This window comes from Oncorhynchus keta, chromosome 35, assembly GCF_023373465.1.
Source record: "Oncorhynchus keta strain PuntledgeMale-10-30-2019 chromosome 35, Oket_V2, whole genome shotgun sequence".
Taxonomy (NCBI): Eukaryota; Metazoa; Chordata; class Actinopteri; order Salmoniformes; family Salmonidae; genus Oncorhynchus; species Oncorhynchus keta.
In genome coordinates, this window is record NC_068455.1 from 54,215,746 (window position 1) to 54,235,768 (window position 20,023).

Here is a 20,023-nt window from a genome sequence, read left to right on the forward strand (position 1 = left end):
TTCAGATGGCATGCTGTTTTGGTGGCATACTTGCTGCGTGAGTGACAATGACTAAGCATAGGATATCTACGCTCGTCATATATTGTTTAATTATTTCTGAATGTTAAAATATTTGGGTCACAGTTGTTATATTTAGATTATATTGTGTCATTTCTAAAGAGGGGTAAATGGAACTCCTCTTATATCCTCTCATGTGTACCCATTTGCATATATGTGGGGGTATATGTCTTTCTAGCTTCCAGTAATGCTACTGTATTCTCACAATGACATCATCCCAAACTCTACTTTGTTCTACTCTTGTCTTCTGGCTCTTCTGTTCTGACACTATCTAATGTGAAACCCCACTCCTGGCCCCGACAGTACAGTACAGTACAGTACATCTCCTCCCTGGCCTTTCTACTGCACTGTGCATCACTGTTGTCCCCTCCCCCTGGCTCTGGTCCCACAGGGGCCAACAACTCCTCAGGGAGTCTGGAGTCATAGTTTGATGAAGCTGTGCCGAGCGAGATGGCCCAACTCCAAATCCGACCGCCTCTCTATCATCATTCAGGGAATGAAGGATAAGAGAGGAAGGGAGAGCTAGGAAGACAGAGAGGCATCAAATCAATGCCACATTGTCATACAGTGGCAAATACTTTGACTGGACAGAACAGTCTAATCATGGGGGACCTTGTGTATCAGGTTTCAGGTATGACCCAAGTGCAGACTGTGTAGAAGGAACCATTTTTATTGTAACATCAGGGGCAGGCAAATGACAGGTCAAGGCAGGCAGGGGTCGATAATCCAGTGTAGTTGGGCCAAGGTACAGGACGGCAGGCAGGCAGGCTAAACAAACAAGACCTGGGGATAAGTGGGGAAGATGGGCGACACCTGGAGGGGGTGGAGACAAGGACAGGTGAAAAACAGATCAGGGTGAATATCAAAATGGGTGGCAAAATAGGTTTTAACCTCAAGGGAGTTAACATTTGACTAAATAGTATATTTATAAAAAAAAGTAAAGGATGTCATAATAAACACACTCATAGGGTGTGGAGTCTGTCTTTTTTGGCTGATAGACTGCATGAGGACAGTGTCATAAAGAATAGTGCTTATATCCCAAATTAGCCCAATCATCATCTCCTCTGCAGAGTCAAGATATATACGGCTATAGTTTTGGATGGGGGTGATCTGCCGGATAGTATGTCCGGCGTGTTGTTCTGACGAATCTGCAAATCAGCAGCAATACAATTATACGATCCATCTATATATGTAAAGCTCCTCTGTCTTCGTCGCTAAAAGATGAAAGGGGAGTGATAGAGGTCATTAAGATCCCTTGGATAAAAGCGTCTGCTAAATGGCATATATTATTATATTATTATTATTATTATATCGTACACAATAGCAAACATGTCTTGCACAAATTACGCACATTTTTTTTCTGAAAATACACTAATTAGTCACTAATAATGTCTTAAAAGAGGAAGCATTTCTCACCTTTTTTTACCCAAGTTTCAGTTGAGAGGTTTTTCAGTCTGCTGCAGATTTGACGGTTCTGTGTTGTTGTGGGATGGGCTAGGATGACAGATTTGTTGTGGGTTTAGAGTTTGGATGACAGAAAAGAAAAAAAAAACGAGTTTGGATGAGAGAATGGCCTGACAGATTTTCCACCGCCAGATATGACTCAATCCTCTTCTCAGTCTGTGATGTTGGCCCCCGCCCAGGCCCGATGAGCCAGACGGGGGTCCCCTGGGAGATCTCTGTGTGGTCCAATCACCGAACGGCATGGCCGGTCCAACGAGGCCGTCTGGTGGCCTGGATCTGGTTCAGACTGACAGCGTCTGTCTCCGCCTCTGTGTGTTTGCAATACTGAGCGAGAGTCATGCCTTCATCTCAAATTCCACCTTCTCCAAATCTAGGCTATACCCTGATCTCTCAAGCCATAATCAAAGTCTTGAGATAGAATTTCTTTTCGAGAGAGAGACTAGCTATCCCCCTGCCTCTTTCATGTGTAAATCTAATCTCTGTTCTGCCATTAGGGTTCATTTGAACCTCAGTCAGAGCGTGAGCTGGGCTCCTCTACTCACACATTCCAGACATCCCCTAGACATCCAAGGGCATTAGATATTACAGACAGAGAGTGCACGTGCACAAAGTGCGAGATGTGTGAAACCTGACTTCAAATCAGTCTTCTGTCAGCGCTAGATCTTTAGCTCTGCATTTAATCTCTGACATGTCTCAATCAGCATGGTTCTCTTGATCCCGAGTACAGTAATGCATCAAAGCCATATAGATCATTATAAACCGGCTAGTTTGGATTCTGGATTGGCTACATTCTACATTCTAGCCGTGTGTATGACACCAGGGGTATGACACACCGTACTTGATAAAAAAAATACTTGTTCTTATATTACTGTAGCTATGGGTATGATATTATAATATGGGCCGTTTTGGGTACATTTCAATGTAGTCGATTACACAGAAAAGGTTTTCTGGTACACTGACAACTGTATTCCTCTTCATTCTGAAGTTGCCTTTTCTGACTCCGACCATTCTAACCATTGTGTCTTAAGCAGTGCTCTTCTAATGCATTCTCTGGCCTTGCTGAACGATTCCCCTCCTCCTCCACTGCTTCTCTGCCTACACCTCTCTTAGCTCGGGTGTCTGCTCACCGCGTCTGCCCCGATGCTCTCCATTTGTCTTCCTGGGGAAGGGAGCCGCTGGGAGCGACCTTGACATATTAGGACATTAAATCTGAATCAGCGCCTAACACCATCCTAAAGTGTTTTCGCTCGCGCTCTGTTTCCTCAAGCGCATCGACAAAAAAACACAATTTCTACCCGGAGTGTCTTGTCTCTGACTCTCTCGCACACATCTCTCCCTCTCTCGATCTCTCTCTCTGAGACACACACACAAGCATGCACCCCCACACACTCACACACACACACCTACAATCGTTCTGTATTTTCCCTGTCTCACAATATATTCTGATTTAAAGTTGTATTTTTTTCTTCCTCTGTTTGTATCTCTTCTTTCATTGTTTTCTTTATGACTCTCCGTGCATCATTCTCGGATACAACAAATGACTGTTTGGAATGGAAATGACATTGTACCCTGGGGCATCATCAGTGACTTTCATCAGTTGATGTCAACATGCATATGTCTGTATAAACCTCAGAGCATTTCTCCGCTATCGAAACTCTGTGCAGTGCAGATAGATGCTGAATGGCAGTTAGGCTGCGTTTACACAGGCAGCCCAATTCGGATCTTTTTCCATTCATTGGTCTTTTGACCACAGGAGGTTGGTGGCACCTTACTTGGGGAGAACAGAACCGGGTCCAATTTGTAAGTCGCTCTGGATAAGAGCGTCTGCTAAATGACTTAAATGTAATGTAAATGTGGTAATGACTGGAGCAGGATCAGCCATTCTCAACTCATCTTGAACACTGAATAGTCCGTTGCAGGTTATGTTGTATTGTATTTCATTTTTTTTGTAGTATACCCTTGGATTTCATCTATTCAATATGGCACGCTGCAAGGAATAATATGACATAAAATGCTTCAGAGAGAAGCATCACTCACTGTTTCTCCATTTTAGAAAGTGGCTTTGGCAGGAGTGAGAAGAAAAATGTATTTTTCGTACCAAAGATGTTCGGTAACACTCCTTTCCGTCTTCCCATTACCCTCTTTCCCTGTTCCCCTTCCTCCTCCTCCATCTCACATTCCCTCTCCCCAGTGCACTGTTTCAAAGTAATTATTTCTCACTCATCTACTATAGCTCATCTCATCCATCCAGTCTATTAATCTGGGTAGCCGAATGGCAAGTACTAAATTAACTCTCCTATTAACTTCACGTCATTACTCTTTTACACGTTAGCCACCCGGACACCGGGCTCCAAACACAATCCCCCAAATTAGCCTTATTAGTCACATAATGTCTCATTGATGACCCTTTGACTTCAATCGCATGGGAGATTTAATGAGCATTTTTTTTTGTCTCTCAAGCATTTAAATCCAAATGATAACAAAAGCGTTCTCTCTTACTCGGTGGTAATGAGGCTGTTTATACTGGGTGAGGAATCATTGCTCAATTAGGATTTGTTGTGTTTTTCCGCTACTGTCCGCTACTTTAAATCTAGTTAGCTTTTGGCTCCTTTAAATGATTAAATGCAATTACATTTTCAGGCAGCAGGAAGCCTAGTGGTTAGAGTGTCGGGCCAGTTACCGAAAGGTTGTTCGTTCGATTCTTCAAGCCGGTGAAGGTGACAAATCTGCCTATGTGCCCTTGAGCAAGACACGTATTCCCTAATTGCTCAAGGGCCTCTGATAAAGGTAGACCCTGGTCTCATTGGGAGTTGGGATATGAAAAACAAAAAAACACTTCCATATGCAGATAAATAGGACAAATACAAACAACCACCTAATTATGAATTCCATCCCAATGCCAATAATCTGTCCTCATCAATAGATCCTAAAATTCCCTGCTCCATTAAACTCTCAGGCCTTAATTAGGGCCAGTGTAGTGGTGGGGAGAGATCCATCCCAGTATCTGGAACCACTGACCCCCCTCACCACCTAGGGAAAGAGAGGGGGTCTGGTGGTGCTAGCACTTAGCAAAATCCAACTGGTGTAGACTTTACCGTGAAATGCTTGCCTACGAGCCCTTCCCAACGATGCAGAGTTAAAACGGAAACACAAGATGGACTAAAATACACATATATCATGAAACCAGTGGAGGTTGGTGACTTGACAAATGGAGGAGGATGGGATATCCACGGTATTGGCGTGGAACCCGCGGAGACGAGGCAAAGGCAAAACAATTTTAACCTAAAGCATTTAATAAAGGCATTTATAGCACAATGTTTCGGGGAACGGGAAGGAGAGGATTACTTACACTGTTTTGGGAAGGAATCACAGCGGTAATTGAATGAGGGTGTAGAGGCATGCGTTCAGAGGCTTGACTTCAGTGCAGGACAGGAGTTGACTGGGAAGACGACAAACAATAACACAACACACTACACAGTTAGACAAAAGAGCTAAGAATTAGTTAGTCCAAGCAAGGAGTAAAATCACTGATGTGTAATAATGTGATTGTGTTTGTGTGTGTGATTGACGCTACATACAGTAATGAGAGAACATTGATAAGGGTACTCACAGTGCTTGGAGAGGAAACATTCAATATGCCAGTGGATGAGCGAGCACATGAGACACTGCTTCAGTTCATGTCAGGAGAGAGTTGACAATAGTAGTGGAGTGGAGTGGTCATCACCTCTTAAATCAGGGAACCGGAGGGGATTTAGCTGTAAATACAAATAGCAGATACATTCCATTACATAGTAGGTTTGGACAAAGAGTTTCTCTATGAAAAACACAGACATCTCAAAATGCATAAAGTTTTAAACAGACTGCACATCCCGTCCACTTGACACATCAAAGTAGCCCAAGAAACGTGACTGAATAAAGCCCTGATCATCCACTTCACTGACGCACCGCACGTAACATTGCCAATTAGTTTACCCTGACCAGATGGACAGGGTGCATAGGCTGTATACAGCTGCTCTTATTAGTGGCCTACAGTTGATCAGACTGAAAAATATTATTGTTTTCATCCCATACAGCATGTCAGATTTCTAATGTTTAGGTGTCGCCTAGGCTGCTGCAACATTTATGTCATGAGTTTTTGCTTGTGTCTGTCCAGAGTGATTATGTGTTATCATCATTGCTAAATAAATACAGGTGGAAAGTGGAAAGTCTACTTGAGCGCACGCAAAAAAAATGCCCTGTGTCAACCTCTCTCTTTTAAACAACATTTTTACAGATGATGCGATGGAAGTTATCAAATCAATTCAGAATAACTTTCGGTATCCCAGAAAAGACAGCCGAAAGTTCGACATGTTCAGCAAGTAAAGGATCGTAACACGCAATTACCCCGCGGATATCGACTCTGCCGCTTGAGCATGCTTTTGGGGCACAGTCGATAGCGCGCTGGACTTCAGGCTAGAAGGTTGAGTGTTCGAGGCCTGCTCCCTGCCCGTTTCATTACAATATGAGCCCTGTTTTGTTTTGCCGTTTAGCTGAACGATCAATGTTCTTCAGGTCACTGTACCCCACTTTCGACCCAAGGCTCAGACTTTACAAAAAGCAGGCAGGGCCAGCAATTCTTTTGATACCAATTGGTATAGAACGGCCTCACCTTTTCATCCTTCTTCATGAAAATGACCTCAGGCAGAGGTAAATCCTCGGTTTTAATTCACACCTTTTCCGTGTACCCCAGATTTTTAATTTTTTTTATATACCTTTATTTAACTAGGCAAGTCAGTTAAGAACACATTCTTATTTTGGCTGGATCTCCTTTGTGTGGTGGACCATTCTTTATACACACAGGAAACTGTTGAGAGTGCAAGCGAGACATTCATTTGAGAAGCTTTGAGGGTCCCATGTGGCTCAGTTGGTAGTGCATGGTGCTTGCAATGCTAGGTTTTGTGGGTTTGATTCCCACGAGGGAAAATGACAAAGGTATGCACTCACGACTGTACGTTGCTCTTGATCGGAGTGTCTCTGAACTAACCATTTCAAGAAAGCTATCAAAATTCACGTGTGCTTAGGTTTTTAAAAGGTACTGACTGACAGCCTATGGACTTCATCTCCCATCCCTCTCCAAGTAGGCCTCGGTAACAGCAGCAAAGTCAGTACACAGCTTCGAGTTAAGCAGAAAGCTCTGGCTCCGAAACACACCCAGCCATCAGCGGGATCTGTCTGTCGTCTCTGAGTTACCCAGGTTAAACGACCCCCACAGTGCACTGGGGAAGATGAAAACACTACTTGCTGATCGCGGGGACCTGAAGAAATAGCTCAACCCCTACTAGGCCACAATTCCTTGTGAATTCCTCGACTCCTTGTACGTCGACTCCAGGGTGCGATTCCCATTTCTGAATGTCAAGAATCGATTCCGCTGGGAATTGACTCCTCAGAGCACTCATCCAGAGCTTTGCCGAATGGATCGGGGATTGTGACGACTTGGTGTGCGTGTGTGTGGGCGCTCTGTGTGTGTGTGTGTGTGTGTGTGTAGTGTGGCCACACGTGGCCATACACATGTTTGTGTGTACATTTCTGTATCTGTCTGTGGGTGCATATCTGTCTGCCCGCTGTGTTCTGGTAGGTTGACGTTTATTGTCATAAGTTATTGTCCTGGAGGACAAGAACTGAGCGATTTACCCCTTAGATAGGACGGATGCAAAATCAAAATTGGCTATAATGTAAAAGTGAATGAAAATCAAAATGTGATTTTTTTTTGGTCTTAGTTTAAGGTTAGGGTTAGCCATTAGGTTTAGCAGTGTGTTTAAGTTTAGGGTTAGGGTTAAGTTTAAAATCAGATTCTATGACTTTGTGGCTGTTGCAGACCTACCCCCAGAACAAGAGCAAAAAACTCTAACCTGCATGTGCGACTGTATTTCCTCTTCTAATACCCATGTGTCTGTGTGTGTGCCCACCATTGTGGTTGCTGCCCTGCTGAGTGTAAGATGGTAACGCTGTAAAGTAAATCCACTTGTCTGGTTCAGAGTGGGGCCGGGTGGACTTGATCTCTGATCACTCCCCTTCATCAAGGCCTCCCCTGCCAGCCCCCTCTCCCATCCCCTCTTTCCTTTCCTCTCTTCAACACTGAATGGTCTATGCTCTCTCTCAACTCACCTCTCTCATTCAGCACAGCAGCACTTCCATTCCAATCTGGTTCAGGAGGTTGGACTGACTATCTCTTTAGAAAAGCGTACCACTTCAGGGGTATCCTTCGGGGGTATCCTTACTGGCAATAGTGCAACACTGGATTAGAAATCATGCCAATTGAATATATTTTAATATAGAGTTCCTCTGTGTCTGCTATACCTGTTGGTTGGCCTGTGTTTACAGTTATATCTGAGTCTCCTTTATACTTTGGTTTGATTCACACCAAACATGTGGAATATGCAGTCTCGCAAAATGAATGCAATTGACTCAGAATAAAATACGCCTGTCAATTTCCCACAGACTGCCATACCTTTTTCACCCTTGGCGAGCAAAAATGTTACAAACAATTACTTTCCCGGCACTAGCGGCGCCATCGCTAGGTGTTTGATTTGGCTAGGCTGGAGAAATATCCTCAAGGAGCTGACCATCAATCTCAGAATCTCAGGGTCCTTGCTCCATAGCTGTCACCTAACCATCACCTGCTCATGAAACTGCCAGAGTTTGAGATTTTGGTGATTTGCCAGTGTGTTTCGCTGGTTCGCCCCTAGCCCACGGTTATTCGTCAGTGGAGAATGGTAATAAAAAGAAAATGGCTCAAGAGTGCTGCAGTTTACAAAAATAATTACTGCCTCTTCTGTGTGAGAAAGGGTTAAGATTCTATTTGAACTCCGTTTATGTTGATGCAAAGATTTTGTACAACCTGTAATTCAATCAGACACACGATGTTGACCTCTCTCTTTCTCTCTCTGTTTCTCCTCAGGTCTAGTGACTATGGCACCACCTACAGCAAGCTAAACCTGATGCCTGGGACAACTATCGTGGTCTCTAACTTCTATATCTGCCCCATCAACAAGAAAAAGGTAGGAAGTCTTCAGCCTGCTTTGTCTATATTCTCCCCGCCACTCACCTGCAATTACATTACAGCTGCAATTAGTTATTGGCAACTTCCTCTTCGTCCACTGACCTTGAAGACAATTATTGTCGAGAGACAACACTCAGCTGCTTTAGGAAAGCTTGGTGACATGGTTTTCGATGGTTTTAGATAGGGATTTTGCCGTTAAAAAGATACGAAAATTGTACACAATTCCTTGTGAATTCCTCGACTCCTTGTACGTCGACTCCAGGTGGCGATTCCCATTTCTGAGTGTCAAGAATCGATTCCGCTAGGAATTGACTCCTAAGATTCAGTGTTTTTGGAACGGAGGAGACTGACTCGTTTCCTTACTTCCGTGAACACAAACACTTGCATCTTTCATAGCGAGCCAGCGAGGACCGGAGAGAGAGGGGAGGGGCACCGTATAGGCAGGGCTGCCACCAGGCCGACCGAGTCAGAACTGTGCACTAGCCCTATCTATCGGTAATCGAAAGGTGTATTTCGCAATGGAATGCTGAAACTTGCCATTTCTCAGCTTGCAATGTCTCGCAACTTCAGTAAAGCTGGGCCTATCGTCAAAGAATAGGCTAGGACATTCGACACGCAGCAGACTGAAGACAGATGGGAATTGATGGGAAATGATGTAAATATATCACTAGCCACTTTAAACAATGCTACCTTATATAATGTTACTTACCCTACATTATTCATCTCATATGCATACGTATATACTGTACTCTACATCATCGACTGCATCCTTATGTAATACATGTATCACTAGCCACTTTAACTATGCCACTGTGTTTACTTTGTCTACATACTCATCTCATATGTATATACTGTACTCGATACCATCTACTGTATGCTGCTCTGTACCATCACTCATTCATATATCCTTATGTACATATTCCTTATCCCCTTACACTGTGTATAAGACAGTAGTTTTGGAATTGTTAGTTAGATTACTTGTTGGTTATCACTGCATTGTCGGAACTAGAAGCACAAGCATTTCGCTACACTCGTATTAACATCTGCTAACCATGTGTATGTGGCAAATAACATTTGATTTGATTTGACTGAAGACTGAACACACGCATCATTAGCAAAGAGTAAGAGCAGGCAAGCCAGAGTGAGGAAGAAGGTAGAGGGGGCAGGCACAAAGCATGTCTTGGTAATCTGTATCTTGCAATATCTTGTCTTGCATGCCTCACAAGTTCATCAAAGTAGCCTAAAGATTGTCTCTTCCTGTCTGGCTTCATTTATATTACACAACTTTCCCCAGGCCTTTATAGCCTACCATCTAGTTAGGCTACAACCTTGTTTTTTTTAACGTTAACAATATTTCTTAACGTTAACGATCCCAACTTCGTTTAAACATTTTAATGTTTAAATGTTCACATCCCTAGTTTTAGACACAGCTGAGCTGTAGATTTCATGAAACACACAGTTAAGGAGAAAGTGGGTGCACTCACTCTCACAGATGACTTCAGGTTCAGTGATCTGATTGGACCTGCTTCTTATTTTTCCCCTTCCGCCTCCCATGGCAGCTTGTCCTTTCAACTGATGTTATCCCCTGGGCTCAGTGCTCTAATCAATAAGAGATTGAGGAGATTAGACAAAGTAACTCATCCATCCTCTCCATTCCACCAATTCACCTGGGACTCTCTGACTCACCCTCTAGGGTCACCCACACACACATTTTCGCGATGGTTGGAGACGAGAGACACTGGTACTGTAGCGATTAATTGCCTGGGAATAGACACCGTTGCCTTAGAGCACACAAAGAGCTACACTTACATCGGCCTAAACATCAACACCACAGGTAACTTCCACAAGGCTGTGAATGATCTAAGAGACAAGGCAAGAAGGGCCTTCTACGCCATTAAAATGAACATAGAACTCGACATTCCAATTAGGATACGGTTAAAAATACTTCAATCAGTTATAGAATCCATTGCCCTCTATGGTTGTGGGGTTTGGAGTCCATTCACCAACCAATAATTCACAAAATGTGACAAACACCCAATTGAGACTCTGCATGCAGAATTCTGTAAAAACTACACTTTGTGTGCAACACAAAACCCCAAACGTTGCATGCAGAGCAGAATTATGACTAATCCCACTAGTTATCAACATCCTAAAAATGCTTTTAAATTGTACATCCACATAAAAGGAAGCAATGCCCACACATTCCACCACAAAGCCCCTCACCAACAGGGAGGGAGGGAGAGAGAATCTAAGTGAGAGACTGACGGTGAGTGAAAGAGGGAGAGAGAATCTAAGAGAGAGACTGACAGCGAAGGAAAGAGGGCGAGAGACTGAAAGAATCTGAAAGAGAAACTAAGAGAGAGTGAGTCGACAGGGGGAGATGGTGTCTCGGGGGTCCCGACTGTGAACTGTGAGTGTCTGCGTTCTGACAGTCGGAAGTCTGGTAATAGGAACTGTGGATCAGTTTGGTATTTAAACACACCCCAGGGCTAGCAGGAGGGAATTCCTACCAGTGGGAGCCCAACCACTGCTCTCTCTGTGTGTGTGTGTGTGTGTGTGTGTGTGTGTGTGTGTGTGTGTGTGTGTGTGTGTGTGTGTGTGTGTGTGTGTGTGTGTGTGTGTGTGTGTGTGTGTGTACAGTGCTGTGTGTGTGTGTGTGTGTGTACAGTGCCTTGCAAAAGTATTCAGACCCCTTAGATTTCTTTAACGTTTTCTTGTGTTACAAAGTGGGATTAAAATCGATTTCATTGGTGAAGGTGGTACTAAATGTGATCAGATCTTCAACCAAAACTGAATATTACATAAAGGCAACCTGAATGAACAAACATTTCAACAAGTACATACTTGTTTAATTGACTTATTTTCATTTTCATTCAAGTTAATCCCAATTGAGATGTTGTGGCAGGACTTGAAATGAGCGGTTCAGGCTTGGAAACCCACAAATGTTGCTGAGTTAAAGCAGTTCTGCATGTAAGACTGGGTCAAAACTCCTCCACAGCGACATGAGAGACTGATCAACAACTACAGGAAGCATTTGGTTGCAGTCATTGCAGCTAAAGGTGGCACAACCAGTTATTGAGTGTAAGGGGGAAATTACTTTTTCAAACAGGGGAATTGGGTGTTGCATAACTTTTTAAATGAAATAAGTATCTGTTGTTTTTGTTATCTGTAAAATCATGTTCCCTTTATCTAATATTAGGTTTTGGTTGAAGTTCTGATAACATTCAGTGTCAAAAATATGCAAAAATTGAGAAAATCACTGCACTGTATACTGTATACAGTCCATTCAGTAAGTATTCTGACCTCTTGACTTTTTCCACATTTGGTTACGTTACAGCCTTATTATAAATTGGATGGAATTGTTTTTTCCCTTCATGAATCTACATACAATACCCCATAATGACAAAGCAAATAAAAAACGGAAATATCACATTTACAAGTATTCAGACCCTTTACTCAGTACTTTGTTGAAGCACCTTTGGCAGCAATTATAGCCTCGAGTCTTCTTGCTACAAGTTTGACACACCTGTATTTGGGGAGTTTCTCCGATTCTTCCCTGCAAATCCTCTCAAGCTCTGTCAGGTTGGATGGGGAGCGTTGCTGCACAGCTATTTTCAGGTCTCTCCAGAGATGTTAGATTGGGTTCAAGTCTGGGCTCTGGCTAGGCAACTCAAGGACATTCAGAGACTTGTCCCGAAGCCACTCCTGCGTTGTCTTGACTGTGTGCTTAGGGTCGTTGTCCTGTTGGAAGGTGAACCTTCGCCCCAGTCTGAGCTCTGGAGCATGTTTTCATCAAGGATCTCTTTGTGCTTTGCTCCGTCTCTCTACTGCAGAGACGGTTGTCCTTTTGGAAGGTTCTCCCATCTCCACAGAGGAACTCTGGAGTTCTGTCAGAGTGACCATTGTGTTCTTCTTCACTTTCCTGACCAAGGCCCTACTCCCCCAATTGCTCAGTTTGACCGGGCAGCCAGCTCTACGAAGAGTTTTGGTAGTTCCAAACGTATTCCGTTTAAGAATGATGGAGGCCATTGTGTTCTTGGAGACCTTCAATGCTGCAGAATTGTTTTGGTACCCTTCCGACACATCACATCATGTTTTGGAGCTCTACGGACAATTCCTTTGACCTCATGGCTTGTTTTTTGCTCTGACGTGCACTGTCAACTGTTTGACCTTATAAAGACAGGTGTGTGTCTTTCCAAAACATGAACAAAGTAATTGAATATACCACAGGTGGACTCCAATCAAGTTGTAGAAACATCTCAAGGATGATCAATGGAAACAGGATGCACCTGAGCTCAATTTCGAGTCTTCATAGCAAAGGGTTTTCATATTTATGCAAATAAGGCATTTCTGATTTTTATTCCAAAATCTTGTTTTCGCTTTGTCATGATGAGGTATTGTGTGTAGATTGATGAGGATAGAAATGTATTTATTCCATTTTAGAATAAGGTTGTAATGTAACAAAATGTGGAATAAGTCAAGGGGTCTGAATACTTACAGAATGCACTGTATACTGTATATAAAAATGTATAACAAAAATACTGTATAGTCGTTGCTTAAGTTTTCAACCCCTTTGTTTACGCAAGCCTAAATTAGTTCAGGAGTCAAATGTGGCTTAACAAATCACATAAATCACTGTGTGAAACAATAGGGGCTGACCTGATTTTTTAAAATGACTAACCCTTTCTCTTTCCCCCATACATACTATTCTCAGTCAATACTGAATTTTCAGCCCAGATTCAACTACAAAGATCAGGGCGCTTTTCGAAAGCCTCATAAAGAAGGGCAGTGATTGGTGGATGGGTGACAATAACAAATCAGACATTGAATATCTCTTTAAGCATGGTTAACAATTATGCTTTTAAACCACCCAGACACATCAGAGATACCGTCGTCTTTCTAAACTGAGCTTCAAGACAGGAATGAAACTGCTCAGGGGGGTTACAGGATGGAGCGATGCACAGGCACAACCCTAGAGGAAAACCTGCTTCAGTCTGCTTTACACCAGAGACTGGGAGAGGAATGCACCATTCAGCAGGCCAATAACCTACAACACAAGGACAAATCTACAAGGACTTCAAAATTGCGTGTTAGCCATGATCCCCAACATCTTGCCACAGCTTGAAAAATTTTGAAAAGAATAATGGGCAAATATTGCACAATCCAGGTGTGCAACGGTCTTAAAGACAGCTGTAATCGATGCCAAAGGTGTTTCTAACATGTATTAACTCAGGGAGCTGAATACTAATGCAACCACTATATTATAGTTATTCAATTTCTATTCATCTTTATAAAATATTAGAATTGTTCTTCCACTTTGACATTACAGAGTATTTTGTGTACATTTTTGTTAAAAAAATAACAATAATAAATAAATAAATCTATTTTAATCCCACTATGTAAAACAATAAAATGTGAAGAAATCCAAGGGGTCTGAATAGTTTATTTAACCAGGTAGGCCAGTTGAGAATAAGTTCTCATTTACAACTGTGACCTTGCCGAGATAAAGCAAAGCAGTGCGACAAAAACAACAACACAGAGTTACAAATAATCAGAAGAACAGTCAATAACACAATAGAAAAATCTATGTACAGTGTGTGTGAGGCAATAAATAGGCAGTAAGGCAATAAATAGGCCATGGAGGTGAAATAATTACAATACAGCATTAACACTAGAGTGATAGATGTGCAGATGATGATGTGCAAGTAGAGATACTGGGGTGCAAAAGAGGATAAGTAATAATATGGGGATGAGGTTGTTGGGTGTGCTATTTACAGATTGGCTGTGTACAGGTACAGTGATTGGTAAGCTGCTCTGACAGCTGATGCTTAAAGTTAGAGAGGGAGATATAATACTCCAGCCTCAGTGATTTTTGCAATTCGTTCCAGTCATTTCGTTCCAGTCATTGGCAGTAGAGAACTGTAAGGAAAGGGGGCCAAAGGATGTGTTGGCTTTGGGGATGACCTGTGAAATATAACTGCTGGAGTGCGTGCTACGGGTGGGTGTTGCTATGGTGACCAGTGAGCTGAGGTAAGGCGGGGCTTTACCTAGCATAGACCTATAGATGACCTGGAGCCAGTGGGTTTGGCAACGAATATGTAGTGAGGGCCAGCCAACGAGAGCATACAGGTCGCGGTGGTGGGTAGTATATGGGGCTTTGGTGACAAAACGGATGGCACTGTGATAGACTACATCCAATTTGCTGAGTTGAGTGTTGGAGGCTATTTTGTAAATGACATCACCAAAGTCAAGGATCGGTAGCATAGTCAGTTTTACAAGGTTATGTTTGGCAGCATGAGTGAAGGAGGCTTTGTTGCGAAATAGGAAGCCAAATCTGGATTTCATTTTAGATTGGAGATCCTTAATGTAAGTCTGGAAGGAGAGTTTTGTTTTTACCTTTATTTTATTTAACTAGGCAAGTCAGTTAAGATCAAATTATTATTTTCAATGACGGCCTAGGAACAGTGGGTTAACTGCCTGTTTACAGTCTACAGTCTAACCAGTTTACAGTCTAACCAGACACCTAGGTATTTGTAGTTGTCCACATATTCTAAGTCAGGTCCGTCCAGAGTGGTGATGCTAGTCGGGGCGGGAGGGTGAGGGCACCAATCGGTTGAAGAGCATGCACTTAGTTTTACTTGCATTTGAAAGCAGTTGGAGGCCTTGGAAGGAGTGTTGTATGGCATTGAAGGTCGTTTGGAGATTTGTTAGCACAGTGTCCAAAGAAGAGCCAGATGTATACAGAATGGTGTCGTCTGCATAAAGGTGGATCAGGATGGATATAGGTCTATAACAATTTGGGTCTAGAATGTCTCCCCCTTTGAAGATGGGGATGACCGCGGCAGCTTTCCAATCTTTGGGGATCTCAGACGATACGAAAGAGAGGTTGAATAGGCTAGTAATAGGGGTTGCAACAATTTTGCCAGATCATTTTAGAAAGAGAGGGTCCAGATTGTCTATCCCAGCTGATTTGTACGGATCCATATTTTGCAGCTCTTTCAGCTGTCTGGATTTGGGTGAAGGAGAAGCTGGGGGAGCTTGGGAAAGTTGCTGCAGGGGGTGCTGAGATGTTGGCCGGGGTAGGGGTAGCCAGGTGGAAAGCATGGCCAGCCATAGAAAAATGAAAAATGAAATGAAATGATTGATTATCGTAGATTTATCGGTGGTGACAATGTTTCCAATCCTCAGTGTAGTGGGTAGCTGGGAGGAGGTGCTCTTATTCTCCATGGACTTTACAGTGTCCCAAAATGTTTTGTAATTAGTGCTACAGGATGCAAATTTCTGTTTGAAAAAGCTAGCCTATTGGTTCCTGACTTCCCTGAAAAGTTGAATATTGTGGGGGCTTTTCAATGCTTATGCAGAAAATCACAGGATGTTTTTGTTCTGGTCAAGGGCAGTCAAGTCTGGGGTGAACCAAGGGCTATATCTGTTCTTAGTTCTACATTTTTGAATAGGGCATGCTTATTTAAGATGGAGAGGGAAGCACTTTTGAAGAGCAACCAGGCATCCTCTACTGACGGGATGAGGTCAATATCCTTCCAGGATACCCGGGCCATATCGAATAGAAAGGCCTGCTCGCTGAATTGTTTTAGGGAGTGTTTGACATTGATGAGGGGTGGTCGTTTGACCGTGGACCCATTACGCACATAGGAAATGAGGCAATGATCGCTGAGATCCTGGTTGAAGACAGCAGAGGTGTAATTAGAGGGCAAGTTGGTCAGGATGATATCTAAGAGGGTTCCCATGGTTACGGATTTAGGGTTGTACCAGGTAGGTTCCTTGATAATTTGTGTGAGATTGAGGCTATCTAGCTTAGATTGTAGGAGAGACGGGGTGTTAAGCATGTCCCAGTTTAGGTCACCTAACAGTACGAACTCTGAAGTTAGATGGGGGCAATCAATTCACATATGGTTTCCAGGGCACAGCTGGGGGCTGAAGGGGGTCTATAAATAGCGGCAACGGTGCGAGGTGAATTTTTAAAAGTAGAAGCTCAAATTGACCTAGATAGCCTGCAGAGTTCTGTCATACTATATCTGTAGTAGATTGCAACTCTGCCCCGTTTGGCAGTTCGATCTTTTCGGAAAATGTTATCGTTAGGGATGGAAATTTCATGATTTTTGGTGGTCTTCCTAAGCCAGGATTCAGACACGGCTAGGACATCCGGGTTGGCAGAGTGTGCTAAGACAGTGAATAAAACAAACTTAGGGAGGAGGCTTCTAATGTTAACTTGCATGAAACCATGGCTTTTACGGTTACAGAAGTCAACAAATGAGTGTGCCTGGGTAATGGGAGTGGAGCTAGGGGCTGCAGGGCCTGGGTTAAGCTCTACATCACCAGAGGAACAGAGGAGGAGTAGGAAAAGGGTACGGCTAAAGGCTATAAGAACTGGTAGTCTAGTGCGTTCAGAACAGAGAGTAAAAGGAGCAGATTTCTGGGCGCGGAAGAATAAATTCAAGGCATAATGTACAAACAAGGATATGGTAGGATGTGAATACTGTGGAGGTAAACCTAGGCATTGAGTGACGATGGGAGAGGTTTTGTCTCTAGAGGCACCATTTAAGCCAGGTGAGGTCAACACGTGTGGGGGGGTGTAACAAAAGGGCTAGCTAATGTATATTGAGAAGGGCTGGAGGCTCTACAGTGAAATAAGACAATAATCACTAACCAAAACAGCAATAGACAAGGCATATTGACATTAGGGAGAGGCATGTGTAGCCGAGTGATCATTAGTGTCCAGTGAGTAGCTAGGCTAGCTGGAGACACAGCGATTCAGACAGCTAGCAGGCTGGGGCTCGCAGGCTAGTAGATGGGCCTTCGGGGGACGTCGCAACGGATGAGCCTGCTGAAACCCCCTCGGACGGTTACGCCAGGCAGACCAGTTGTGATGGATCGGTGGGGCTCCGTGTCGGCAGTAAAATGGTCCAGGCCAATTGGCAAAACATGTATTGTAGCCCAGGAATTGACTGATGGACGTCTTCAGCTAGCCGGGAGACGGGCCTAGCTCAAGGCTAGCTCCAGACTAACTGGCGCTTGCTTCGGGACAGAGACGTTAGCCAGGAGTAGCCACTCGTATAGCAGCTAGCTAGCTGCAATGATCCGGTGTAAAGGTTCAGAGATTGAGGTAGGAAACCGGAAATGAGGTGGAGAAAAAGCAGTCCGATATGCTCTGGGTTGATATTGCGCTGTGCAGACAGGCAGGAATTGACCAGGCTGAGGCTGGCTGATGTCGGAGTTAACAGTGATTACCGCTAGCAGTGGCTAACTGACTACTAGCTAGTAGCTAGTTAGCTGGCTAGCTTCTGATAGCTTCTGACCACGTTGGGTGGCAGGAGAGTATGTTCAGTCCGTAGATGGAAATTGATATTAAAAAAATATATTTAAAATGTATAAGAAATATCTAATAAGAAAATATATATATACTTGGGACGGGGCAAGACAAACAGACGTGTGTGTGTATCTACCTTTGTGTGTGTGTACGTGTGTGTGTACAGTTGAAGTCGGAAGTTTACATACACTTAGGTTGAAATCATTAAAACTCATTTTTCAACCACTCCACAAATGTCTTGTTAACAAACTATAGTTTTGGCAAGTCGGTTAGGACATCTACTTTGTGCATGACACAAGTCATTTTTCCAACAATTGTTTACAGATAGATTATTTAACTTATAATTCATTGTATCACAATTCCAGTGGGTCAGGAGTTTACATACACTAAGAAGACTTTAAACAGCTTGGAAAATTCCAGATAATGATGTCATGGCTTTAGAAGCTTCTGATAGCCTAATTGACATCCTTTGAATCAATTGGAGGCGTACCTGTGGATGTATTTCAAGGCCTACCTTCAAACTCAGTGCCTCTTTGATTGACATCATGGGAAAATCAACAGACATCAGCCAAGACCTCAGATTTTTTTTTACCTCCACAAGTCTGGTTCATTCTTGGGAGCAATTTCCAAACGCCTGAAGGTACCACATTCATCTGTGCAAACAATAGTATTGAAGTATAAACACCATGGGACCACACAGACGTCATACCTCTCAGGAAGGAGACGCATTCTCCTAGAGATGAACGTACTTTGGTGCGAAAAGTGCAAATGAATCCCAGAACAACAGCAAAGGACTTTGTGAAGATGCTGGAGGAAACAGGTACAAAGGTATCTATATCTACAGTAAAACGAGTCCTATATCAACATAACCTGAAAGGCCGCTCAACAAGGAAGAAGCAACTGCTCCAAAACTGCCATAAAAAAAGCCAGTCTATGGTTTTGAAGCAACATCTCAAGACATCCGTCAGGTCGCAAATTGTCTTCCAAATGGACAATGACCCCAGGCAAACTTCCAAGTTGTGGCAAAATGGCTTAAGGACAACAAAGTCAAGGTATTGGAGTGGCCATCACAAAGCCCTGACCTCAATCCTATAGAAATTTTGCAGGCAGAACTGAAAAGCATGTGCAAGCAAGGAGGCCTAAAAACCTGACTCAGTTACACCAGCTCTGTCAGGAGGAATGGGCCAAAATTCACCCAACTTATTGTGGGAAGCTTGTGGAAGGCTACCCAAAAAGCTTGACCCAACTTAAACAATTTAAGGCTACCAAATACTAATTGAGTGTATGTAAACTTCTGACCCACAGGGATTGTGATGAAATAAATAAAAGCTGAACTAAATCATTCTCTCTACTATTATTCTGACATTTCACATTCTTAAAATAAAGTGGTGATACTAACTGACCTCATGACCCAGGAAGTTTTGACCCATATTTCTGTCAGACATTCCAACCTGTCTCTTGCAGTTAAATTTAAAATGCATCATAAGGATGTGGTAGTGATGATCCACACTTCTCCAGACATTGTTTAGATTGCTGCAATGATGGTTCCAGAGCATTTCTTATTATTCTGTACATAAATTTGAGATTCTCAATTTTGTATGATATGTTACGAATAACAATTCGGATTATATGTTATGAATTTTCAAAATGTACAATATGTTAGGAATTTGGAAAACGTATGATATGTTACGAATTCTAGCTAAGTGGCTAGATGGCTAACGTTAGCCAGCTACTGTAGCTAATGTTAGCTAGTTTAGGGGTTAGGTTTAGGAATAAGTTCAGGAGTTAGGTTAAAGGGTTAATGTTAGGGTTAGGGGAAGGGTTAGCTAAAAGGGTTACGATTATGGGAAGGTTTAGCTTACATCATAAGTATCTGAAAAGTAGTAAGTAGATGAAACGTTCCGAATTAGCTAAAGTTATCTGTGATGAGATTCGAACTTGCAACCTTTGGGTTGGTAGATGCTTGCGTTACACAACTACCCATCCACCCCGACCAACCAAGACCAACCACCTTACTTTCGTTTTGCCTTCAGTAACCATCTGTCTTATGTAACCATACCAATCGTAACATATCATACTAATTTTCTACTTTGTTACGCCTAGTTCATGAGACTAGGATGTGAGATTTGATATTCTGC

The 20,023-nt window shown here is 43.0% G+C and overlaps 1 protein-coding gene across 6 annotated transcripts in view; it reads left to right on the plus strand.

Moving 5' to 3' along the window:
* LOC118369140 (VPS10 domain-containing receptor SorCS2-like) overlaps positions 1-20,023 on the plus strand; it is a 324,788-nt gene that overhangs the window by 140,114 nt on the left and 164,651 nt on the right. For all 6 annotated transcript variants that reach the window (XM_052495733.1, XM_052495734.1, XM_052495736.1 and 3 more), the window contains exon 3: positions 8,459-8,558. In XM_052495733.1, the coding sequence (XP_052351693.1) occupies positions 8,459-8,558 (100 nt within the window). The remainder of the gene's footprint in view (positions 1-8,458; positions 8,559-20,023) is intronic.